This window comes from Pediculus humanus, genomic scaffold (assembly GCF_000006295.1).
Source record: "Pediculus humanus corporis 1103172108279 genomic scaffold, whole genome shotgun sequence".
NCBI classification, from domain to species: domain Eukaryota; kingdom Metazoa; phylum Arthropoda; class Insecta; order Psocodea; family Pediculidae; genus Pediculus; species Pediculus humanus.
This window is the reverse complement of record NW_002987848.1, coordinates 174680-202564: the sequence shown is the minus strand read 5'-3', so window position 1 is coordinate 202564 and position 27885 is coordinate 174680. Positions and strand designations below refer to the sequence as shown.

Sequence of the window (27885 nt, the reverse complement as noted above, 5' to 3'; positions counted from 1 at the left end):
TTTTATGTACATAAACACAAATTTTTAAAAAAGTGTTTTTGTCATTGAGTGTTGATATCAACAAATTTTCAATAGGAATTTTCCACATAATATTTTTTAATGGGTGAGTAAGTTTTTTTTTTTATATTTAAAAAGAAAATTTTTTTTCCCTCCAAATTTTAAACGATTCTCATTTTCCCGCGCAAATTTAAAATTTAAATTTTAAATTTAAAAATAATAATAATAATTCCGTTTTCTTTTTTTTTTTTTTTTTTTTTGTTTTTTGATGTTTTCTATCTCTATGACAAAAATCGTTACGATATTTTTTTTAAAAAATTTCTTTTCTCGTTTGTTTGTTTTCATACTCTATGATTTTATATTTAAGAAAAAAATTTTATTAGTCATAGATATTAAAACGTCTATGGTAAATTTTTAAAAATTTGTTTTTCGTGGAAAATTTACACGCGTATGCGTATGTGTGAGTGCGTGCGTGAGGGTACATGGGTGTGTGTGCGCGCGTGTGAAAAGTTAAAATAATAATAATAATGTAAAGAAAAGCGTTTGGGGAAAAATACGCAAATATATATAAATAAAATGTCGGACTTTAGGACGTAGTAGTAGCTAGTAAAAAGATCGATTTTTATGCGCTGAAAATTATTTAAAAAAAAAAAAACAGGGTTAAAGACGACGCAAAAGCGTCGATTGGAAATATAAAACATGGACATGCGTAAAAAAAATTTTTTTTTTTTTTTTTATCCCGAAGGGTAGGGGTGCCGTTTGACGACAGTTCCAGAGCGGCGTCCGTCGATGCGTCGACGTCGGCATACATATATATTCATCATCTACATCGGGGCTTCTAAAGTGGTGGCTCTACTACTAGTCTGTTGTCCAGCAGCGTGCGCGAGAGAGAGAGAGAGAGAGAGAGAGAGTGAGATAGAAACAACAACCATCCATCAATTTTTCTTTTGATTTTTCTCATGGTAAGTTTTCAATCGTTTTTTTTTTTTTAAATTTTTTTTTTTCCTAAAATTATTTTCACCCTTTTTTTGGATTCGGATTAGAAAATAATAATAATAATAATAATAATAAGTGATTTTACGTACTTTTCTTAATAATAATAATAATAATTTTTTCATTAATATTATTAAAATTATTTAATATTTTTTTTTACGTAATAACATTCGCGAATAAATTTTCCGAATTAGGAAAAAAAAAAAATCAATAATAAAATATATACGGAAAATTATTATTATTATTATTATTATTATTTATAACGAATTTTTCGAAAATTTTTTTTCGTTTAAAAAAAAAAAAAAAAAAAGGAAAAACGTCGTCGTTCGTTATACGTACATAAATTTTCGAAAAACTTTTTTTATTTATTATTATTATTATTATTAATCTTATCTGATAAGAACATGATAGTAGTAAAAGGACAATATAGTAAATGACGTCACTTCAGCTGACTAGGCCATCGATCCTGGCACCGTCAACGTAATTGACGACCCGGAATCGTCCAACCCCGACGCTCTTTTCCGCCCCCTCCCCCTCCCCCCACGGTTTTCGGCTTATTCAACATAAGAAATAAGCCGGTTTAAAAAATCTAATTTAGATTTTTTCATTTCATTATCGCGTCACGATATATCCATATTTTTTTTTTATAATAAAAATAAATACGCATCCATTTTGTTTTTGTTTGTTTGTTGTTTGTTTGTTTGTTTGCTTTTAATTTTACGATAATAAACGTACATTTATAACTTTGTAATAATAATAATAATAATAATACGAAAAGATGGAAAATTATTAATTAGATTTTAAAAAAAAACGACTGCATTATTATTATTATTATTATTTTTTTTTTTAATTATTTGTAACGCATCGACGCATACGTAACGCACAAGCACACGCACTCCAATACTTATCTATAAGAGAGCACGTAGTCGAAAAAAATAAAATAAATTTTTTATCACGCTATAAGGAGGTCTTTTTTTTTTTCGTTAAAGGGGTTTGTATAATGTGCAGCATGATTGTTTCATTTTAATAATTTACATAAATGGTGGTGTTTTTTTTTTTCGGTAATGTAACAACAATATTTTCCACCACCACCACCACCCCCCTCCCTCCTTCAACCCCCTTTCGCAAAAGGTTTTACGTTTAGCAAAAAATACGTCGATGAATTTTTTGTTTTTTTAAATAAACATTTGAACGTTCTATATCGTTTTACAACTATTAGGCAAACATAAGCTGTTACGACGTAGATTTTCTCCCTTACCTCCTTTCCCCCGACACCACCACCACCCCCCAACCCTGTGTACTACATACGGCAACAGATATCGTAAGTGATTTTTATTTTCATAATTAATTACACCGTTACTAAAATAAATGGATTAATGAATGAAAAAAGTATAAGTTGCAATAGTTTTGTTGGTAGCAGTAGTACCAACATTAGCAACAATTCGTTACTGTCGTTATAATATAACAAAAAAAAAAATTGCAACCGTAATTTTTATTATAATTTTTATTATTATTATTTCGGTTGGCTTACGTACGTGCGTACGATTCGTACAAGCCGCCCTCGTATAAGTTTAGAGGGTTAAATTTTGCCCTCGGCCATATTCAGCTGCATTTTTCGTCACCGTAATAAAATAATACAAAAAAAAAAAAAAAAAAAAAAAAAAACCGTTGGTTAAACTAAAAAAAATAAATTTAGTAGTAAGTTTTATTCATTTAAATGAGTCTTTTCTAGTTTTGGTTACTAGGCGCGCGTGGCTACCCCACATTTGAATATGAATTAGTTTCGAACGTACACACACACACACACATGCATCTGGTGACCGACCGTGCAGATTGATTTTTTTTTTTTTTTTTCATTATTTCTTTTAATAATAATAATAATAATAATAATATGAAGTGTAAGTTTTTATTCAACCCCCGCTTTCGAATCGTTTTATTGTTTTGGTTGTATAATCGAGAGGGGTTTGCAATCAATAGCTATTAAACAAAAAAACCGTCAGAAAATTTTTTTTTTTTTTTTTGTGCATTTCGTTGAAAATCTGGTTATAAATGTAGCTTAAGTACTCTCTCTTTCTCTCTCACTCCCCTCCCTCCTCCCTCCTCTCCCACTCCTCATTTAAAGTGCTTAAATACAATATCATTCTCAATACAAACACATTGAACTATTTATTATACTAATTGTCCTTCGACGTGAAGCCAAAGGAAAAACGAAAGTTAAGTTTTTCCGAATTGTAAATGCAACGGGACCGAAAAAAATTGCCCCCCATGGCTTTCCTCCCGACAGCGGTGGTAAAATTATTTTTTTTTTTTTTTAAATACCCGAGGAGTACCCGTCGATTGTTAACACCTTGTTTGCATGTAATTTATAACTAGAATTTGCACGCGCGCGTGTACGTGTGTGTGTGTGCGTGTGCGTGTGTCTGAGTGTTTGTTTGTGTCTGCAAAAAAAGAGTGTTCGACTACAACAACAAAAAAGGAAAACCGGTTTTTAGTAAAAATGCAAAAGCCTTGATCCCAAGGGCAATAATGAAGAAGAGGCGTAGTTTAAATATTGATTATGATAAAGGGAAGGGTGGTACGAATGAAATACACGCAGCCCGGCACGGGAAGGCCACGTGGCCGCTCACGTCAGCAACAATTCAACCATGCATGCCTCCCCTTTCATTCTTAACACATGATTCGATTGATTTTAATAAAAAAAAATAAAAAAATTTTTCGCCTGAGAAAAAAAATTTTTCACTTTTGTTTTTATTTTTTTTACTAGTTCATTGTTTACCACTACCACTCGTCGTCATCGTCCTCAACCGTCATCGTCACGTTTAAATTTTAAAATTATGATTTGGTCAGGGATTCGACTCCTCCCTCCCTCCCTCATCTTCCCTCCTTTTCTCCCTCCCCGAATATAAAATAAAATATAAACGAAACGAGGAATCGATACGTTTTTTTTTTTTTTTTTTTTTTTTTTTCGATACGTCATCGGGAAAACGTTTTACGAAAATAGCAAACTTTTTTTTTTTTTTTAATTTCAGGAGCAACAACAAACAACAACAACAACAACAACAGGAACGCGTCATCGTGAAAAACGGTTACGCCCAATCGTTTTTACTTTTTTTTTCAGGTGATTGAGTAAATTTGAGTTTTTGAAAACTCTTTCACAATGATAAACTCCATTTTTTTTTTTTTTTTTTTTTTTAATTCATTGACTAATCACACCCAGTTTTTTAACGTTCGCACACGTTCGTTTTTATCGAAACTCTGACTGACTCATTGTCTCCCGAAAAAACCCTCTCCCCCCCCCCACAAAAAAAAAGAAAAAAAAGAATAGCATTAAGAAGAATATTAAATAATTATATATTATCAAAACTTACATTTTTACGTCATTATTTATTTACTTTTTTCGACTGGTACCTCTTTTCCCTTTCATTTATATTACGTTGATTGGAAAATTCAGACGTTCGTATACCTGAAAAATAATAATTTTCATTAATGTGTGACGTCACGGAAGTATACATACATTGTTAATAATAATTTAATTGTAGCATCAAGAAAAAAAAAACATTTTTGTGGCATCATGTCTTAACAAACGTTTTTCTTAGGTGAACCTTCAAAGATAGAAAGGAAAATCAATGGCGATTGGATTGATTGATTGATTGAAAAATAAAAGGATGTAATACATTTATAAAAAATACGTATATTCGGAAAGACTGCCTGCTCCTCGTGTTCACTGTTGGCCTTGATGTTTTAATGATCATAAGGCACGCGGTGAATGCCAAGAGCTAGCTCTTATACAACAATATCAACATGGATTTATTTCCGGTTTTTTGCCAAATCATCATCGATAGAAATTTTGGTGACGTATCAACTCAAGACGAAGGATCATGACGAAAGCAAATCGTAGCAAAATAGAAAAAAAGAAATGGGGGGGGGGGAGGCGAAAGGGTATGTGAGTCGTTCGTGTACGGTTCGTGTGTAAATAGTGCGTGTTGACAAAAAAAACAAAACAAAAAATGTTTCGTTTTTGCAAAAGGTTATTTACGGTTAATATGAAAGAGAGAGAGAGGCGGGGGAGGAGGAGGAGAAGAAGGGGGAAGGGAAAAAAGGGGGGAACAAATTAAAATTGATTTTAAAATTTAAAAAAAAAAAAAACGAATTTCTTTTATCAAAAGGGAAGAAGAGATACACGCGGTTAACGATGTACGATTTTATAATAGCACCTAACCGATTTCACTTATCAGTCTGGTAAACATCGTAAAAAAAAAAAAGAAAGAAAAAAAAATCACCCTAATTTAAGGGGTGAAAAAACTTTACCAAAGCATCAATGACCTACGATTTTATTTACATCTATTCATCTCTAACATCCCCTCATGCGAAAGTTGTAAATCGAATGCTGCCCATTTTTATCCCCAACCCATTTCATCCCCCCTGAGATTCAATTTTTTTTAAGGGTTGAATTTTTAGAAGAGGACACCACTCACTCGCTCTCATTCGCTTTAATAAATTCTATAAAAATCATAAAGCTAGGGGTAAAAAAAAATAAGAGAAAGAGAGAGAGATAGAATATCAAAGGGATCAAATTAAAATTTTGAAATATTATCATCGACGTCCAGTTTTAAATAAAATAATATCGATTAAAAAATTTTCCGATTTTCCACAAGGTTTACCCTTTTTTTTTTTTCCATTTAACCGGAAACGGAAACGACGTTTGTCTCGTGTGCGAAAAAAAAAAAAAAAAAACAAAAAAATTTCAAAAAAATAAAAAATCAATGCGTCGAAAGGAGTAGTAATTAAATATAAAAATTAATTGCGCGGAGGGTGGGAGCAGGGGAGCGGGGGAGCGGAGGAGAAAAAGAATCCCGGCAAAGGTAAATTGTTACTCGGAGGTGAACAAAATTAAATAAAAAAGGAAAATAAAAAAGGAAAAAAAAAGTACAAAGGAAACCTTCTCGGGTTTCAATTAATTAATTAAGAGTTATTAAGATATACAAAAAAAAAATAATAATAATAATAATAATTTGTACATATATACATATACGCGTACGAGTTCGCGTTCGTATTCCATCCCTCTCTCTCTCTCTCTCTTTTTCCTTTTTGATAAACATAAAAGAAATTGCAAATGTGGGAAGAAAAAAAAAAAAAAAGGGGGAAGAAGGGTAAACAACAAGGACTCAAATGTTTCATATTGATCCGTAGTCATGGTAACCCGCCTCCGCTCGGATGCTGCTGCAGAGCTCTTCTCACTCTAGAGGAAATAAAAAAAAAAGAGAGAGAGAGAAAGAGAGAGATATAGAAAAACACGTAAGAAGAAAAAAGAAAGAAAAAATTATACAGTTTCGTAGAGGGAAAAATAAAATAAAAACAGCGAAAGAAGAGCACAAGGAAAATCGGGCATTTAAAAAAAATTAAAAGCAGAAACCTTTTTCTCTCTCTCTCTCCTTCTCTTTCCCTCTCCTTCTCTCTCTCTTTCTCTCTCTCTCAATTTCCGTTTTTCTTTTTAAACTCTACACAAACTCAACGCTTTCGTAATGTTTTTAATTCACGAATTTTTTTTTCAAAACCCACGTTTCCGGTTTTATTTCCCCATCGAATCACCTTTTCACCTGTTTCCACGTTTGTGTCTGTGTGTGTACGAGACACACCATTATTGACTCGTCTTTTATTTTACCCTGTTAAGGGTTGAAAAGAGATGAAAGAAGATATCGTTGGGGTCAAAATAATTTTTATTCAACTATCGACACAAAACGAATATAAGAAAATACGACACACGACATTTTTTTACACGTTCGTGTATACATGTAAGCCTGCTACCACGTTCGCTCACCTACTTCCCCCTCCCCTCCCCTCCCGACACCTTTCACCTTTCTTTCTTCCCTCCATTTTTTTCAAAAAATTTTATTTTAGTATCGAACAATCGATATGTCTACCTATTTAAAAACGTAACCGTGTGACGAAATTAAAAAAAAAAATGGCGGGATGTAGGAGTGCTACGTAAGTTAATAAAACAATAATAATGATAATAATAATTTCTTTTTGTTGAGATAATTAAATTTTTTATTATAATGAAACGTTGCCATGATAATGATATTAAAGGTGATAATAATAATAATAAAAAAAGGAGGTTTTAAATTAAAAAAAAGGTAACGTTACGTTTTTTTTTTTTTTTTTTAATTATAATTAAATTTAAAAAAAGAAAAAAGAAAAAAAATTTTAATTTTCCGACATTTTCTTTTCGAAATATTTTTTTCCTAAAAATAAAATATTCAATTTAATTTTTTTTTTAATTATTTTCCTTCTTTGACATGAAAAAAAAAAAAAAAAAAAAATGAAATCCAGAAAAAATATTAAAAAAAAAAAAAAAAAAAGATGTCGTAATAATTAATTAAATTAATTTTTAAAAAAAATTTCTTTTTCCGATTGGATTGAGGTGGAGTGAGGGGGGTGGGAATAAATCTCGACGATTTCCCACCATTTTTTCCATTTCGTCACATGACCCGAAAAAAAATTTACAAAGAAAAAATGTTGGCATTTTAAAAGAGCCAAGGTGAAAACGTCTCGCGAGAATACAACTACTTTCAGGTAAAAAAAAAAAAAAAAAAAAAAAAAAAAGGTAAGAAAGATGATTCGTATACATTTTTTAAACAGTAACAGGTCAAGTTCTTTTTCACCTGTAACAAAATCAAACAAACAAACAAACGAACAAACAAACAAACAAACAACAAATTCTTCTCTGATAAAAACGTAAACGAATCATCATGCTGGGGAAAAAAAAAAAAAAAATTTTTTTCTTAATTTAAATTTCTCGCCAATTAAAAAAAAAAAAAAAAAAAAAAAAAAAATTTGACGCGCGTGTACGACAACAACATGATTTAAATAAAAAATTATCATTATCATTATTATTATTATTATTATTTTTTAGTCAAGGTTTTCCTACCCTAATTCAATTCAACAGCAAGCGGCACCCTGTCTGCTCTGACAGCAGCTCGTTTCTAAGCAACAACATGGAAGGGGATGATGATGATATCGATCTCATCTTTGAGCTTCATCGTTCCCGGTTTTTTTCAGATCGAAAAAGTTCATTTATGTTTCTCTCTCTCTCTCTCTATTTTTTTTTTTTGTTTTACGTTTTACGTTTTCCAACCCCCCGCCCTTACCCCCCTCGAAAAAAAAAAAATTTAACTTTGACGGGAGAGAACGAAACGAGAACAGAAAAAAAAAAAAAAACTCCCTAATGAAAAATTAAAAAAAAAAAAAAAAAAAAAAAAACGTTTTTTTCTATACTATTACTATTACTATTATTATTATTATTATTATTATTGTTTACCGCTTACGCCACTACAGGAGCAACAACAGCAAGAAAATCGTTTCGATAAATTCAACAGAAAATTTTCCACAAAAAAAAAAAATTATAAATCAATGCGAGTCTATGAGAGACATTACTGAAAACTCATTAAACAAAAAAAAACCTTATCATCATCATCATCATCATCATCATTATTATTATTATTATTATTATTATTTAAATCCCTTTTTTTGTTGTTCAAACTTTGACGTTTGTCAATAGAAAAAAAAAGAAAAATTTTAACATTAATTAAAAATTATTAATCGACCAATTATAAGTTTCCCGAATATATAACATATTAAAAATTTAAACATTGAATAACAAAAAAAAAAAAAGTTCCAGAATTCAGCAGGGATTGTCGGGAGTGGCTGACGACCCGAGACCTAGAGCAAAAAGGAGAAGGAGACTTTGGGAGAAAGAGAGAGAGAGAGAGAGAAAACCAGGATCAAAGCAAAAAGGGGGATACAGTTTCCTCGGCAACGGGCTGCAGGTGACCTGGGAAGAGTAAAAGTAGTAGGAGCAGCAGCAGCAGCAGCAACAGCAGCAGAAGCTTACAAATAATTCGAATTCCAAATCAACTTTTCAAACATTTTTAAAAAAAAAAAAAAAAAAAAAAAAAAAAAAAAAAGGAAATCATTCTTAAATTCGTCATTTTTTTTTTTTTTTAAATTTAAAGAATGATTGATTGATTGATTGATTGATTGATTACTATTATTGTTAAAAAAGTATAAAAAAAATTTTAACCTTTTGCTTTGTTTCTCTCAAAATTTGTAAACGTTTTTGTACTTTACGGTCACTAAAATTCTATCCTTTCCCCCCCCCCTCTCCCCCTTCCCCCATTCTTCATTTTTTAAACGGAGGATAATGAATTAATTTTTCAAAAAAAGAGAGAAAAACAAAAAAAAAAAAAGCAAAAAGGTCAAACGGGGGGGGGGGCGTCAATTAGTTTTTTTTAAATTACCTTTTTATTGCGTTCCGTCCGCGACTCTTGGAAAAAAAAATTTTTATATCGACACCTGACACAAAAGTGCAACACCGCGCATTATCCAATGTTCTGGTTTTTTCGACGTCGGTATCCACATCGATATGACGAAATTAGTCGAATGACCCGTCGTTGATAGTACCCCTCGTCTTTCTGCCGTTTTATAAACGGGACAAATGTAAATAAGTCTTTCTTTTACGTCCGTTTTACGAATGGGTACCAACCACATCTATTAAAAAAAATACATTTTTTTTATTTTCTTAAATGATTGATGATGATACTGAGGAGGAGGGGGAGGAAAAGGACAACAAAAACTCACGGTTGGCATTTCGTCGTATAAAACTTTCGGAAATGCTTCTTCTAATATGTGTGCATCATAATCCCATCGCGCACCATCGATGTAAAGGCCGTAAATGTAAACGCCGTCTTCGGGCGGCTGGGTAATATTTTTCACTCTCATCACCTGGAAAATCCAACAAAGAAATCATTTCCGAACTTTGATGAAATATTATCGATATTTTGGGAGAAAATTTTTTTAATAACTACTCACTTGGAAATCAAAAACCAATAAATCGATTGGGATTTTATATTTTCGTGCGTAGTTTTGTTGAGCGCCCGTGAGAAAAGCCTGTGTGAAAAAAAAACCGGAAAGCCAAAACGTAGGGGGAGCACCGTTTTCGAACCACGATTCTAAAAATTCTAATCTTTTTAAAAAGTCTTGTATGTAACTGCCCAGTGGTTTCAATGACGGATATGATTTTTTCCTCCACAAACCCGGAATCCGACCCGTGAGAATGCTGTGAAAAACTTCTTCCAATTCGAACGACATGACGATAAATCCTGGAAAAAAAAAATAAAAACAAAAAATTCGAATCTTTTTCCCGGAAAAATATTCTTCGATTAAAATAAAATTTTCTTTAAAAAAAAGAAAACCTTTAACGGCTTTTTGAACGTTTTGCAAACTTTCTCTTATACGGGAGAGCAATGCGTTAAACCTTCCCATTTCCTGTATCAAAACCGTGTTCATGGATTGTTCGTACAGTGTGGGATATTTCGCTTGAGCTTTGTCTATGTTGAAATCCCCCGGGAGTTTATCCAGGATATCTTTGGCGATGTTGAATACTAACGTGTCCGAAGACGCACTTCCTTGTCCGCTTGTTAACGTATCCTACAAATAAAACGTAAAAAATATCATATTATCACGTCATTAACAATACTTTCGCCATTTTATTTCTTTTGTGTTAACTTACGCGTTTTTTTATTAAATCCTTATTATTATTATTATTATTTGTTATGCGTGTAAAATTTTAAAACGTATTAAAGTATTATTATTATTATTATTATTATTATTAGGGGGGGAGAGGGTAAAAAAAAAAAAAAAAAAAAAAAATTTGAATTTTTACTTACGATTCGATCCTGATGCATGAGAACAACAAAAATTTTTCGTTTCGTATTAAATAAAAAAAAAAAAAAAAAAAAATTAAAGGTTTGGAAAATTCTTACTTACTTGAGTCAATAAAACGGATGATAAAAGTAAATTAGTTTCTTGATGATCTTTTATCATGTCTGCATTTTCATTCATGCCAAATACTTCTGGATGCGTTATCAATGGTAAACCGCGAGTATATTCAAGATAAGCTTCGTATTCTTTTTCATTTGGAGTGTAATACGTTCCTGTGTAATCATAAAAAAAAAAAAAATGTTTTATTACAATTTTTTTTTTTTTTTAAAATACATTTCAATAGGAATTGAATATACCCGTGGGATCGAAAAAATAATGAGGTTCTTCCAAAAGTTCCCGACAATAAAATTTTTTAAGTATCGTATTTAAACATCTTCTATCCCAATCATCCGTAACTCTTCCACCGTAATTACATTCCCCGGTTAAATATCGAAGAGCATCGAATTGAACATTCTAATTAATAATTAATTTAATAAATTAATTAATCGTTAGAATATTTTTTAAAATAAAAATTATGGGAAAACAACAACAACAACAACGTGCCTCGTATTTATCTAAAAACATGTGCAATTGAAGAATGCTTATTCTCAAATCCGTTTCGTTAAATTCGTATTGATTGTTCCATCCCAAAGGTCCAAATTTTCTTCTTTCTTGTACTATTGCGTGAAAAAAACATAACGCGTAAAGGAGTCTTTTAAAATTTTGACTCTGTTTACAACTTTCGAACCATTCCATATCACTTATCGGATCGCTTAAATAAGATCTGGAACGAAAAAGACGAAAAAGATGAAAAAATCATTTTAAATAAATGAGATTACATATCGTTTATTTTTACGAAACGAAAAAAAAGAAAAATACCGACCGCATTATATTATTTCTAAGACCTTTGGGAGGTTCGTTAGTCATTTTAACGCCATTTTGTAAAACGACAACGGGAAAATGTTCTGCCGGATACGACGTGAGCCACAATCGAAAATCTGGATGCGTGCTATCGGGAAGTAATCCTTCGCAAACTTTTTCCAACGTCGGCATAAACGATTTAGCCAAGTGACAATTTTGAAGTACGACCCAATTCCCCATTTTGACTCCTTCATCAATCATTTTCATTGCTATCGGCCCTTGACCCTGTCCCAAAGACAATGAAAATAATCTGCTCGCGCCAAATCCTTGATCGTCGGCAAATTTAAGTAAAACTCCCGTGGGATCCGAACCGGGAGTCAATATAAATATCAATGGAATGCAACAATGAGAATCGTTGAAAGACGATAGTAAATCAAAAGGCGGAGGTTCGATGAATTTTTTACCCATTCCATCTGTTCGAAAAATAATTATTATTATTATTATTTACGTCAGAATAAAAAAAAAAAAAAAAGAGCAATGATAATGATAATAATTTACCCATTACGAATAACTGAATGGCCGTTACGACTTTGTCCGGTCTCAAACAACGTAAAACGTTGAGCTTTTGAAAACTACTCAAAGCTTCATTCCATTGATCGGGAAGAGGAAAATTGTGTGGTTCTACAGAATCGAAATATTCCTTCCATTTTTGAACATATTTCGTAAAGTGTTCTCTCAAACCCTAAAATTTTTCGATAAATAACCTTTTTTTGAAAAAAATAACGGGGGGGGGGGGAAATCAAGTAATCCATTGCTAACTTTATAAGTCGGAAGCTCGTCTAAACGACACAATTCGTCCCAATTATTATTTGGTAACCAGGCATTTGCAGGATTCGGATATGGATTGCTCAAACCGACTCCCGCCGTGAGTAAAAACATCCATTCTCCCGTGTCTATTAAATTATCTTCTTTTAATAAATTTATGTACAAAAGAAGAGAAAACAATAGTTTATCCTGAAATAAATTGGATGTTATCGAGTGATTAAAACTAGAAATTCAAATGAAATAATAATAATAATAATAATAATAATAATTAAAAATCAAAATTTTTTACTTTTTCAAATAAGCTTCTGCAAATATTCACATATAACGAATAAGTAAAATAATTTTTAAGATCTTCCAATCTGGCCTCCACATCTTCTAATTTTTCCGTATTATCGATCGCCATTTTAAATAAATTCACAAACCAAACCAATGAATATTGATACATGGGATCGATGTTTGCCAATACAGCTAATGTGATGGAAAATCGTAATCAATTGTAAAATAAAATTTAAAAAAAAAACACAATTTAAAAATTTTTTAACCGCAACAACGATTTTACTTGTTGTGAAGAAAAGAATGCTCGAGTAAACAGCGATTGACGTGTATTCCAAACGAGCTGCATCAATGGATTTTTCCGTTATTTCCGCTGCCCCTTGTTTTTCTTGTATTTCATTAGCCAAAACTTTTGACGAGCTTAAAACTTGTACGGCAGTTTCATCTTCTAAAATATTATCCTCGGACGACGATAATATTTCAAGGATTTTATCTTCAATGTTTTTCAATTGCCTAGAAAAATCATATTTATAATATATAAAGAGAAAAGAAAGAAAGAAAAAAAGGGAAAAAAAAAATGAACGAACTTTTTATTTTCCGCTCCTTGAATAATTAATTGATTTTTTTCTGCTTCGAGATCGGGTCTTTCCTTAGCTACAACGATTCCCAACAACTGATCCTGCAAACCCACGGCCGTGATCATGAAATTAATCAATGTGACTTTAACGGCAATTTCCGGTAAATAATGCGGATTCCTTAATTTCGTCGTTATGTAAAATCTAAATTCCGGATTGAATTCGACGACCGAATCTCCTAATTTTAAATACATGACACCTCCCTGTTTAAATATTTGCTTTTGTAAAACGGGTTCTAAAACTGCGTCAATTTCTTCTCCGATATTTTCCAACAAAACCTTTAAAAAAAAAAATTATCATTTCCTTTATTTTCCTTTTTTTTCCTTTGTTCCTTTTTTTACCGGTTGTCCAAACTGTATGGCATTTTCTAAAATCCTGACGTAATCCGTATTGGTGAGTCTTATGATTCCTAAACTGTTTGCTTTTTCCATATTTTTCACCCATTTATTTGCCTGACCTTGCGGATCAATCATTAATGGCCATCTTCTGGCATTTCTAAAATTACAAAGCATTATTAAAAAGTAATTTAAAATACTTTAGGGGGGAGGGGGGGGCAAAATAAAAAATGAATTTATCATCACTTTATTATGATTGCATTGTCTACTGAAAAAAGATCGCTCGGCAATCCGAAAATATTCCATTGACGAATTAAAACGGGTTCTCCGAGAATGGCAGTCAACTGATAATCTTTAGAACATTCTAATCCAAATTCCAGGCAAGCTTTGACCCAATCGGCAAGTTGTTCCGAACGAAATTGCATTGTAAATGGTCCGAGATAAGCTACAACTCCAGCAGCGACGAGAATGTTACCTAAAAATTGGGAAAAACAAATTTTAAAAAATATGGATTCCTTTTAAAAAAAGTAAAAAATAATTTGATCATTTACCCGTTAATTTGTGATACGTGATTCCCAAATCTTTGGCAGTTTGTTGCCAACGTGATTTTTCTCCACCTAAACCATTGATTAATTCTTCGGCTCTTTGAAGTTTTTTCGCGCATAAATCTGCCGTACCTTGCAATTCGTTAAAGTGAGCCTGATTTTTACGAAGTTTCGCTTCTAAATTGCTCAATTCTTCTTGGATTTCCCGTAGCTGAGTTCTTTTTGCTTCTAATTTTGACATGGCTGCCCCGTATTCGGCTTCTGCTTTCGCCAAAGCTTGCTTTTTCGGAGCCACGATTTTGGCTACTTTGTCATATTTTGCAATGGCAATTACCCACTTGCACAAACCTTCGACTGCGGTTGAAGCGGTTTTGACTTTTTCCGGATCGAAATTTTCATCCGTTAAAATTCTTTTTTCCAGTACTTGAATAATTTTAGGATCGATATTATCTTTATCGTAGTTGATTAAATTGTCCAAAAATTTTATATCGGCTAAAACTCTTTTCGAAGAAGACCAATAATCTTCAATCATTTTTCCCGTTCCTGATGGATCCGGGACTTTATCGGGTTTTACGCCTTTTAAAACACAAACGGCTTCCATAACGATTCTAACGCCCTTGGGTGGAGTTTTCATTGATTTGACTACCGTAATGTCGGCAGGAGTCAAAGTATTTAAAGCCTCCAAAGCAGAATTTAAAATAGGTAGAGCTTCTGCTAAATCGGCGTCGCATTCGCTCTTAATGGCCTGAGCTGCCGATGCTTGACTCATGGCTACCTCTTCATCTGCTTTAACCAAAAGTTCCGTTTCCGCAGCATATTTCGTATCGTTTTCAACCTGTTGTAAAATTTTCTGCACGCCTGATGCAGCCTCAACCAATTTAGGTTGCAATGCTTGTAAATCATTTTGCATAACTGAAATTTGACCGGCTGCGAAGTCTAATTTTTCTAAACCAACTTCATATCTTTTTTTAGCTTTTAAAATTTCTTCTCTTTTTTTTTGCAAAAGTTCTTTGAATGTATTTATCAGCTCCAAATACGAAGTAGGCGTCACGTATGTTTGTCTCCTAAGCCTTAAATAATAATCTTTGGAAAGCTTTTCAGTTGAACTGTGAAATAATTGACACATTTCAATAGCCACGTGCCTTTCTTTGGTAGTTAAATCTATTTCACCGAGAAACCGCGTTGCTACGGCTAATAAAGCATCTTGCGGCCACGGTTGAAACCAATCAATGGTACAACAATTTACCAGTGCTGGAAATTTACGTATTCTATTTCTAAAACCGTCGCCTATGGGGCTAAAAGCTAAAACAATATGAAGTTGCTCTCGAACGATTTGAACGAATAAATTGTACAACGCTACTGGGCTCCCATCCGTTTGCATTGATTTATCCCTTGCACGATCGATTCGTCTCATTTTTTCACATAAATCAGCCTTTTCATCGCTGGGAAATATGTTGGGAACTTCTCCAGAATTTAACAAATTATTTATATCTTCCACCATGGATTCTTCTTTTATTTGTGAATCGCAAAATAAGAAAGTGACGTGCAATTCGGATGAGCAAGCTCTGCGAAGAATATTTTTAATATCCTCGTACCACTCGTAACGTCCGTATTGTCTACTTAATTCGATTTGAAACAAATCGTATTCAGATATGTGGGAAGCAAGTCTGCATAATGATTGTCTTCCGGATCCACCCACGCCCACCAACAAAGCATGAGATCTAGGTTGCTTTAATATTCGACATATTCTTGATAAATGTTCTATGGCAAATCTAAACAACACCAAGTTCATCGGTTTTTTTGTCATGTTGTTAAATTCGGCCAGAAAACCTTCGACGACACTGCGCAAATGATCTAAATTGGTGACTTCGGTATAATGTCGCGTATCGGCTTTTAAATTTGCAAAGTCACAATATATCAACTTTCTAAAATGACTATCCGTTATCTGCAAAAAAAAAAAAAAAAAATTATTTAAAGTAAACATAATGAATAATGCAAAAATGCAAACTATTAAAGAAAATAAAAAAATTACTTCCGGTTTTCCAGGTTCTAATAAATGAGCAAACATTTTATTTAAATCTTCCAATAGATCTTCTTTACAAATGTAATGAAGAGTTTTAACCAGCCAAGCCCTATCTTTGTCATCAACGAGTCGATCACCGTAAACCCGAAGTACTTCGTGAACCCAAAGTCTTTTGATAGCCATCAAATCTTCCATAGCTTCCGGTACCGAGAGTAAAACGCCTTGTATCACGCGGGAAAAATCACGAAGGTTAAATAAATAGTGGGATTTTGCAGGAGTCGGCAATAAATTGGATAAACTCAATTTGTATATATTCAAAGTGGCACCAACGATTTGATCTATGCACGGATCAAATTCTTTGCTAAACCCTCTGCAATAATAGATTTTCATATAAATAATTATTATACCTTAACAACAAACATGTCGTAAATTTTTAAAAATAAATTAATCGTAATTTGTCGTAACTTTCCTCGTGTCCAAATGCCAAAGCATAATTTTGCTGAAAATTGTTATCATGACGGAATCATCAAACTCGTCGATGCTCAAAACGTTAAAATGCCTTGAAAATCTGGGAGTAACCGTGTTTCCAGTTGAAGGTGGTCCCATGGCGGTCATAAGTATAATATCTATTAATTTCATTGGAACTATGTCTTTTCTATCATACCAAATAGAGTGATCAAGCCATTGTCTGAGGAGTTCTATCGGAGGCTGTGCTCCGTATGTTTCTTTCATGGGCATTGACACATCGTCGACAAAAATTACACATTTTTTTCCCAAAGGAGGTCCGTAAACACCTATAAAAAATATTTTATGGCGTTCCTTGAATAAATTCAATTGTAAAAAATTTAATTATTTTCCTTTAATTCACCTTTTTTCCTTTTATCTAATTTTCCCATTATAATGTCTTGAGTTTGATTGGCTGAAGTTTGAGCTGAAAAATTTATGAACAATGGTTTGTACACATCATTCGGGATTTTTTTCAATAGGAAATCCTAAACAAAAATATTTATGCATTTAAAAATAATTTTTTTTTTTTTTTTTTTAATTCTGCTCCATCAAATTTAATTTAAAACCTTACGGTTATGTATACGGATTTCCCTGTACCCGTAGGACCGACAAACATTGAATGTTTTCCTTGAGTTGTTAAAAGCAACATGATGGCTATGTTTCTAATAGTTTCGACAGTGGTTACTATTATTTGATTAACAGGAATATCACGTGGTATCGGAGGAACATTTTGTAATTCGTCGGACCATAATTTCCATTTTCCTTTTCCCTAAAAAATTAAAAATTTTTTTTTTTGTTTTACATGTAACCTTTTTTTTTTTTTTTTTTAAATAAAAATTAAAAACCTCACTTCTTTGATAAACCTGTAATCATATACTGAACCCTCGGAAGGTATAGTAAAAATATAATTCTTAGCGGGAGGTGGTACATCCATAGGTAAATCAAATAATTTTTTCAAATATGGTGGAAATGTTTTCTCCATCAAACCTCTAAATAGCAAGTTAAACTTTTCACGACTTTTGGTATCTAAAGCTCCACCAATCGACCAAATGCACGAGAAAAAAAATACACCCTGAAAATTAAAGTTAAATATTATTAATTAAATTTTATTTGAATGCCATCTATTTTTATCGTATTTAATTTACCTCTAATTGAGCTCTTGCATCTAAATCAGAAATTGTTTCCATATACTTTTCGTCGCGAAAATCATCCAGATAACAGTCGAACAAATTCGTACAAGATCTAACTAAATTAGAATCAGACGTGGGTCCTATTTCACGAACGCCGCTTTTACGTACAAACCACAACAATGGCTCCAAAAATCTTTTAAATGTGGCTTTTAACATGTGCTTATGTATGTCTTGAATAATATCCGGTAAATTGTTTATCCAAGATTGAAGTAAAGGTTCCCAACCCAACGTACACGGTTCCATGTATATCATTCCGCATCTGGACACTGTGGCTGGAGATGCTACCTCCAAATCCATCGGCTCAAAAACTAAATTTGTCGTCGGAGCCAATTGAATAATTTCACCTGACATTAGACATAATTTTTTATTATCGTCCAAAACGGTATTCATGTTTTCTATCCAAATCGCATCGACGGGCCCGTCAAACACTAGCCACTTTCTATTATCATTAGTTGATTGAGCAAATTGCCTGTAGCTAACAGCTAAAACTCCGTCGGACCATTCGTGTGACACTTGATCAAACTGCCCGTACAACTGACCCATTGTTATACTTTTAGGATTGATTACGATTATTTCAACTTTATGCTCGTTCATTTGACCCTAAAATTATTATTTTTTTTTTTTAAATCAAATTTAAAATAGGATTTTACAAGTAGACGTTTATTTTTTGAATGATGATTAAAAGTATTTCGCAATGTAAAACATTTACACGTTGCTCTATTAATTCCAAACCGGCAGCTAACATTCTGTAGGCCGTTGTTTTGCCACCAAAAGGCAAACCCACTATCATAAAACCGTGACGCACAATCATCATTTCATATATTTGTTGAACTTTTTCCAAAAATGGAGGAGTGCACTGAATGTTAGCCGTATCGCAAGCATCAAAAACTGCTTGATTTAAATCGGTATAATCCGGCTCGGGCAAATCAATACCGGGGAATAAATCTGATGCAATACCCTGAAATTTTCCGCATAAAATTTAATGAAAAAATTTAAAAACATTAAATCTATTAAATGTACGCTAAAAACTATTTTTTTCTTTTTTTTTTTTTTTTTTTTACCTGAAATAATGGTATATCGTGACTTAAAAACTTAGCCAAATTAACATCTTTTATAGATCTTAACATGAGAATATCTTCGCTTTCATCCGGATATTTCAATTTTAAATTTCCGGCAGCCGTTAAAACTGATTTGACGGCTCTCATACCATAATCGTAATGGCATTGAGAAGATAATTGTTCCGAGCACAGCCGATATGTCGCCACAATTTTCACGGCCAAAGGTCGAGCTTTGATAAAACCATAAGAGTACAATACTATTTCTGATATCAAAGCATAATCCGGTACCATCATGGCCACGGATCTGAAAAGCGCCTTCAAGTTGTCAGGTAGTTCGGATCTACCAGCATATCCAGGATTCATCGTGATAAATACGGCACATGTGGGATCGAGTTTTAATTCTGTGCCCTCGAAAACGAGAGTTTTTAATTCTGCATTGACGGCACGTTGAATCGTTAATATTTGTTGAGCTACCACGGATAATACTTCCAAATCGATTCTATTAAATTCATCAAAACATGACCAAGCACCGCAAGATGCGAGACCTTTGAAAAATTTTCCTAATGCAATATAATCCAAACCGTCTGAACAATTAAACACGACGCATTGTTTGGCCACCGCTTTGGCTAAATCTTTTGTAGTTTCCGTTTTTCCTGTACCGGCTGGGCCTTCAGGAGCACCTCCTAAATGAAGATTTAGGGCACCAAACAGTGTTCTATAGCATCGATCGGTAAGAGGAGTGATTACCAAACGAGGAGAATTACCCAAATATTCGTAACCGTATAACAAAACGGAATTAATCATACAAACAGTAAAGTCGATTTCCTGTAATTCGACAACAAAAAAAAATTTTTTTTCATAGACGAATTTAAAAATAAATTTACCTCGAATATAAAAAAAAAAAATTTGTTATTTTTACCCCCCAATAATATCGAAGTTGCGCCAACCATTGGAAATCATTCTCTTGCTCTACATTTTGCTTAATCAAATCCGACAAAACATCTCGAGCGTGAACATCAATGACAACCAAAGCACCGAGGGTTATACGATTTTGCAAACTTAATTTTCCTCTGACCAATTCAATTATTTTTTCTAAATTTCTATTGCATTCATCAAAATAATGTGGTAATTTGTGTTTCTTTATCGAATGATGAACATCTTTTGTCCAATAAGTTGCTGAAACGCATAATACGCATTGTCCTGGCCATTGCAATACCCATTCATGCCTGAAAACAAAAAAAAAAAAAAAAAACAAAAAAAATCAATAAACTAAAATAAACCGATATTGTAACTTAATTATTTCGCGAGTCACACCTTGGAATGGTTACATAATGATCGATAGCAGCACCTATTGTAAAACGAACACTTTTAACCATACTTCTTTCCAATTCGAGAAGCCATTTTTCAACTTGACCTCGTGCTTGAGCTGTATTTATATGATCAGTCAAAGGTACTTCTTCTCCTTCACTCGATCTCATCGTGGTAACTTCGAGCGTTTCCGTGAACCGTAGTTTAGCGATTCCTTCAAAACATTTTTTCAGATGAGGTTGTACCCTAAATAAATATTTAAATATTTAGCATGCCTTCATTTTTTTTTACAAGACAAAACCTCGTTTTTTTTTATATTACCTAGTTGGATCCTTCGTTTCAGAAAGAATTTCCAATAATTCATCGTTTGATAAGAAAAAGAATCTGGAAAAGTATAATCTTTTCTTTTCCAAATAATCATTGAGACCCCGTTCGATCAATTCCAACAATCCGTTACATTTTTTTAATCTTTCTGACATTTTTTCTATTTCAACAACGGCCAATACCTTTGTATCCAAAATAACCGTTTTCATTATGTCTCGCCAAGTCTAGAAAAAAATTAACAGAGAAATAGTTTCGAAATTCTTAAACAATTAACATGCATAAAAAAATTCAATACTTTATCAACGGCGCTAAATCTTCTTCCTTCTTCGGGCATTTGCATTTGAATATCGGGAGAAGAAAATATTGGTTCCAAATACATCCAAGTCGCTTGTACTTTTAACCAATCATCAAGGATATCTTGCAAAAGCATAAGTTTTGCTTCCCAATTTCTATAATAAAAACGCGGGAATAAATTATAGGCAATATATATAAATTATTAAAAAATTTGTTACGTACAAAATATCCTGTTCGAATGGTTTTATGTAGGGTGAATTTTTCATTGTTTGAGTTTTGACAATGTGATCATCGAGTAGTAATTGAATTTCATCGACCGATGATAAAATGTATGTGCCGCTATCCCTAAAATAATAAAAATACAATAATCAATAATCAATATTCGATATGTGTATTTAACGACTATTCCATTCTTACTTACGGTTAAATAAATTAAATTAAAATCCAATTTAATAGCATATTTAAACAAAAATTTAATTAATTTATTTTTTATTAATAAATACTAAAAAATTGAAACAAAAATTATTTACTCACTTGTATGGATTACAAACGAAATCCATTTCTTCCCATTCTTTTATCATTTTTTCCATTCCTTTTTCCAAATTATTTTCTTTCGTCGCAAAATCCGATATAAGTTCAAATCTCGCAATGAATTCTTCTAAATTCAATTCAATAATTTTAGACAGTGTCAGCGAATCATCTGCTTTAAGTGGGAAACCAATAATATCGGAAACTTTTTCCCAGTGTCTCGATTTCATTCCGGGATTTCCAAGGGTTTGAATTATGGGTAAATGTCCGCGGAATTCTTCAATTCTGGATCGTACGGTTTCGGCTAATCTTTTCGTTTCCGGTTGTTCGGAAAATTGTTTCTCGAGTTTATAAACGATTCTGTACCAAGTTCCCGATTCTTGATCGATTTCTTCCGGGTCAAACGATCCGATTCTACTGTTCATCCACAAATCGTATTTGTTTAAGAAATCAGTCGCAGTTTCGTATAATCTTTTATACGGTGCCAATTTATCACTGATCTAAAATATGCAAAAAAAAAATTTTTTTTTATCTTTTCGTTTTTTTGAAATCTCGAATACATTTGTTATAAATGAAGTCACCGACTTGTTTTCTCGCTGGATAATATGACTCGTCAAAGCCATAAGCTTTTTCTTCTGCATTGAATTCATCAATCAATTCCGTAGCTTTCATAAGGCGTGCATCTAACGTTAGCGCTTTTTTATAATATTTGGGCAAATCTTCAATATCACCAAAAGTCTGAAATTCTTCGACTTGTCTAGCATAAGAATCTAAATCTTCTTCAAATTTTTTTATGCGAGCCTGAAAAAAAAAAAAAAAAAACAAAACAAAAAAATTAATAATTTTTTATTAAAAAAAAAAAAAAAAACAAGAAATATATGATGGAATAAAACCCTAAGAGCTTCTTGAAATTCCGCCGTTTTCAACTCGACCATTTTCCTATGTTCTTCCAATATGGAAGGCATACGACCATACCACTGATAAGTTATGTTGTTGGTTTTCAATTCTACAGAGGAAAAAGTGACGTAATCTGACAAAAAAAGAATATATTTCATAACCTGGAAATTTTAAAATGATATTTTTTTTTAATTTTTACACTTCGAACTTTAAATATTTTTGCCTTAAACGATTTGGTAACTCAAAATGTGACACCAACTTCTCTCAAACGTTCTTCCATCTCGAAAAGAGTCACAGTTTCAATTTTATTCACGTATGCAATAAGTTGCATTAATTCATCCGTGCATTCTGGAACTTTTAATGCTTTTTCTGCTATGTGTTGATAATCTTCTCCTATTCTAAAAAAAAAAAAAATTAATTTTTAAATTAAATAAATAAACTTATAAATAATAAAAAAAACAATTTAAATATATATGTATATAAACCAACTGTCTGCATATGGCTTGGCTATCACTCGTCATTCTACTTAAAATTTGATTACGAAAAGATTCTGCATTATTTACTAATGATTCAATTAAATCGTGGCGAAGAATTTCATACATTCCCATTGTAATGGTATGATCAATCGAAAGAGGAATATTTCCTGCTATATCATGGTATAAAATGACATACGTACAATAAGCTAAAACGATGAAAAAAAATCATTTAAGGAATGACGTTTTTTTTCTGATAAAGTACACCAAATAAAAAATTTTTCTTTTTAAAAAGGCGTACCTTCAAAATCGTGGGGATTAGACAAAAATTCGTTGATATGATCCTGAGTATTACAGTTAATTAAATCAATATAATCATCAAAATCTTGAATTCTTAATTCGGGTCCGATTCTCTGTTCTTCTAACGTTTTTATAACTTGAGCTTTGTTCAAATCCACGAAATCATCCGATATGAGGGGCTGAAAAAAAAAAAAATATAAGGAAAGTTTAATGAATCGATTCAGACATTTTTTTTTTAAATTTTTTTTTAAAAACTTACTTTTAATATGTCCTCGCCGATGTCCCAATCCATGTACAATTTATTTTCAAGCCTGGGCATATTGCTCACGGCTATAACCATCAATTCATAGACGGCAAGTATGGCAGAACGAAAATTTTGAAAACTCGGTTCAAAAGCAATCATTTTATTTCTTAAACAAACTCCAATTCTCAATCCAGGATTTTGGTACTGAATGAAAAAAAACTTTTTACAAAAACTTATCTTGTAAATAAGTATCCTAAAAATCAAGAAAATTCAATATGATTTCTTAATTTCCTTTTTTAAATCTTAAAATAAATACTTACTTGAGATGAAGGACATATCTTAATGCAGCAATGAATAATAATAATAATAATAATGATAATAAAAAAAAGATGTAATTTTTTATAATTTAATTTAAACTACTTTTGTTGAGTTCATTAGAAAAATGATTTTAAATTTAAGGTTTGAAAATCCTTTGATTTCTTACCCCAACATCACAAATAAATTCCGTGTAATCCTTTATCGAATCAATACAAAGACTTTGAAGTTGATAAGCCATAACTTCAGCCAAACAATCATAAAATTTTTTAATTTTTTTATGATTATCAGAAGATGGTATTAATTTTTTTTTATTTCCCTATAATTTGAAAAAAAAAATTAAAATTTACTATAATAAGTAAGTATAATACAAAAAAAAAAAAAAAAAAAAAAAAACAAAAAAAACAATTTTTACCTGAAGAAAAAAATTCTGTATGGTTGGAAACCAACTATTTTGCAATATTTCTTTCGCTTCTTCAATATGTTTATTTGTAAAATATTTAAATGCAGGTAAATCTAAGGCTTCATGTGCATTTGTCAATTCTTTAACTCTGACCAATCTTAACGAACTAATAAAAAAAACATTAATAATTATTATTATTATTACAAAAGTGACATGTCTATTAAATTCAAGTTGATGACGAGTGAAATAACATACAGGTATTGTTTGTGCCATAAATCTAAAACTTGTGCTATGCAAGGATTGATCAAGTATAGATTTTTTAACAATTTTAATTTAACTTTTTGATATGTGAGACCAAATTCCTTGCATACTCTTTTAGCATCTCTTCTATCTTCCGAATCATATTCTTTTAAACCTTTATTATCAGCTGCTGGATCTGTCAAAACAAAATCCACAATTGATTTTTTTATACAAAGTACATATTCCTCTTTGACTTCTTCCAATAGTTCATTTAATATTTCTTCCCAATATTTAAGTTTTTTAGGTATAATTAACATTATGTGATCAAGCCATGATTGATTTATTGATGATGCATGAATTGTATCGACGCCATTATGAATGTAATAATAATAACGAAGGACTTTCATGTCATCGTTTGTAGGTATTGCATCAGGAGGAGCTTGAACTTCATCTTTTTTTAATATGAGTAACAAAAGCCTTTTTCGAAATTCTTCTCTTTCTCTACGAAGTTCGGCATATGACTGCGTTCAAAGACAAAAAAAAAAAAAAAAAAAAAAAAAATCATAAACTTTTTTTTTTATACCTTACATGATTAATAATTACAAATAATAATTGTTTTTTTTAAATACCTGTACTTTTGTACGCTTTTTATCAAAATTAGGTGCGTATGACCTAGGTAAATGCCTTTTGAGAACAGGACGTGCCACCAATTCTTTCGGAACAGAAAATAATTCTTGTTCGTCAATGACGACATCCTTTCCTTTTTTTGGTATGACAAAATCGTTGCAAAGTTTTTTCGCGCCTAATTTTTCTTTATGCTTGGGCATTTTTTTTTTTTTAAATTATTTTTTACTGTTTTTATTGTTGTTAAATATATATTAACTGATAAAAAACTTTTATTATTTCATTTAAGTTCATGTTGAAAAAAACAAGTACTATTGCTATGACAATATTATTGATTTTATATATTTTTTAAATATAAATTATATATTCAAATTAAAATTAATTTTAATTTGATATTTAAAAAAAAAAAAAACTTTAAAAAATAAACACTGTAAAATTAAAACAAACAACAATGGTGGTCTAAGACATGTTATTAATTTAGGGAAATATCATTCGACAATAATAATAATAATAATGACAATAATTTAAAAATGTAATCGGAATGTTATGTAAAGTAGTTTAACTTTTAACAGTATATACATAGTTAAAATTTTACATTCGAACAATTTTTTTAAAAATACAAACTGCACTGAATAACTGAACAAAAAGAAATTTTATTCTTATTTTTAAATAATACTTTTAGTAAAAAAAGAAAAATTTTTGACATGAGTGATGTTGTCGATAAGAACAAGAACTACTATTCGAATGATTTTAAAGGTTTCTTTAGTTAAACCTAATGTATAAAATATTAATTTACTCAAGTTATGTAATTATGTATAATAAATTCTTTTAGTTTTTAAATTACTTATTCTATTACAAGCAATTAATAATAACATTACAATTATGTTTAATACAAAATGACATTTTTTTTTTTTTATTACTTTTTCATTTCCTATAATTTTACTCGTGATTAAGTTAATAAATTATTAAAAGAGTTCAATTATATCTATCTTATTGTTACAAAATAATAAATTTTTTATTACATTATTACTATTACTAATAGAAAAAATCATACTTTAAACATATTTAAATATTTTAACTTATTTATACAATTTGTTAATGTTTTAATTAGTGTTATTTTAAAATAAAAAATTACATGGAAATTTAATTTAACTCAAATTTAATTTAAAATAAATACTTTTCAAGTTCTAACCTTAAAATTCGTTTTTTTTTTTTTTTTCCTAATTTAATAAATTTTATAACTTGTAATATTTTTTTGATTGCTTTTATTACATAATTACGTAATATTAGTGAATGATTACAAAAAAAAAAAATATTTTAACAAATACAGATATTCCTTTTAATCTAAAAAAAAAAAAAATGTAAAAAAAATTAACGTAAAAAACCGTTGTATAAAAAAATTATTAATAAAAAAATTTAAAAAAAACCATCGACATTTATCTACTTCCACTTTCTCCATTGATTTACTAGGAACGTAATGTTTTTATTAAATACAAGGCTTTAATAATTTTTTTTTTAGGATGGGAGTATTTCGATTTTTCTATTCAAGTGCATGTCATCATGGAGTGACAAAAAATGCTCTTGCAGCTCTCCGTAAAAAAACAGGATGTACTTTTGCCAATTGCCGAAAAGCTTTAGAGCTTCATAATAATGATGAAATTAAGGTATGATAAGGTTTTATTTCACGAAATTATTGTATTATTATATTGTGTCATTACAAATTTTTATTTATTTGTCCCTAAAAATTACAGGCCGAAGAATGGCTGAAAGAACAAATTAAAAGTCTAGGATGGATCACAGCTGAAAAACTACAGAGTAGAGCTGCTAGTCAAGGTTTGATTGGTATAGCTAGTTCGAAAAAAAAAGTAGCCATGGTGGAAATCAATTGCGAAACTGATTTTGTATCCAAAAATGAAAAATTTAAAAATATGGTCAATATAGCTGCAAAGGCTTGTTTAAAATATCCATTATTGTCATCAGGAACTGATACACATACAGTAATTTCAATTTCATAATTTTTTTTTTTAATTTCCCCCCCCCCCAAAAAAAAAAAAGGTTTAACACATGCCACACATTTTTTTATAGATACTACTAAATTCAGAAACCATGGGTAAATTAAAAGTGGGAAATGAAACTTTAAAAGACCAATTAGCTGTATTAGTAGGAACAATCGGTGAAAATTTATTATTGAAGCGAGCATTTTGTTTCGAAACAACAAATGATGATATTGAAGTCGCATATTCCATACATCCACCTTGCCAAAACTCAGATGTCCTCATCGGTATTAATATTTTTATTTTATTTATATTAATTAATATAATAAAGACTTACTTTACTAAAATGATGTAATATTATAGGAAAATTTGGATCATTCATCTCATACAGAAGATTAAAAGGAGAAAATGTAAACGGGGATGTGAAACCTACTGATAATGTAGGTTATTCGTTATGTCAACACATAATCGGTATGAGCCCATCTAAAATAGGAGAATATAATGTAGATGAACCGAGTAAAAATTCAAATGATGAAAAGATTTTTATATACCAAGATTTTTTATTTGATGAAACAAAAACTGTTGGAGAAATTTTAAACGAGTCTCAAATTGAAATATTAGATTTCAAAAGATTTGAATGTGGGGAAGCAGAACCGGAAAAAACGACAGAACAATAATACAATTACTGAAAAAAAAAAAAAAAAAAAAATTTCAATTAATTATAAATAATTGTTAATTTATTTAAATTTTTTTTTTTTTTTTTCCTTATTTATTTATTTAGATGAAACGATAGAAATCTATGAAATATATATTAAACTCTTTGAATTTGCATATAATTGAATAATATACACAAATCAATCCTTTTATTTTATTTTTATTAAAAAGTTAAATACAGAAATTATTAAAGACTTGTATTTAAATATTTTGTGTTCATAATTTT

General features: G+C 30.9%; 2 protein-coding genes and 1 non-coding gene across 3 annotated transcripts; 2 read left to right on the top strand and 1 right to left on the bottom strand.

Moving 5' to 3' along the window:
- The first annotated feature begins 4695 nt into the window (after positions 1-4695).
- Phum_PHUM507430 lies at positions 4696-4772 on the top strand. The gene has a single exon (XR_009833542.1). It is a non-coding gene; the product is annotated as a microRNA, putative (microRNA).
- Positions 4773-9330: 4558 nt separating this feature from the next.
- Positions 9331-25657, bottom strand: Phum_PHUM507420 (ciliary dynein heavy chain, putative; the record flags this gene model as incomplete). The annotated part of the gene is made up of 41 exons (XM_002430972.1): positions 9331-9537; positions 9628-9771; positions 9859-10148; positions 10242-10476; positions 10816-10982; positions 11067-11223; positions 11314-11533; positions 11633-12083; positions 12169-12352; positions 12430-12624; positions 12725-12903; positions 12995-13221; positions 13296-13621; positions 13685-13838; positions 13925-14153; positions 14230-16168; positions 16256-16616; positions 16779-17040; positions 17115-17238; positions 17325-17522; positions 17604-17825; positions 17899-18543; positions 18653-18901; positions 19005-19826; positions 19921-20227; positions 20316-20555; positions 20631-20857; positions 20929-21082; positions 21150-21272; positions 21462-21955; positions 22041-22256; positions 22349-22513; positions 22612-22750; positions 22842-23034; positions 23127-23304; positions 23385-23573; positions 23854-24003; positions 24100-24253; positions 24343-24848; positions 24963-25129; positions 25576-25657. 41 exons carry the CDS (start codon positions 25655-25657, stop codon positions 9331-9333), a joined length of 11871 nt encoding a protein of 3956 aa, XP_002431017.1.
- An 814-nt stretch (positions 25658-26471) lies between these two features.
- On the top strand, positions 26472-27622 carry Phum_PHUM507410 (elongation factor Ts, putative; the record flags this gene model as incomplete). The annotated part of the gene is made up of 4 exons (XM_002430971.1): positions 26472-26615; positions 26703-26948; positions 27037-27232; positions 27309-27622. 4 exons carry the CDS (start codon positions 26472-26474, stop codon positions 27620-27622), a joined length of 900 nt encoding a protein of 299 aa, XP_002431016.1.
- Positions 27623-27885: the final 263 nt, after the last annotated feature.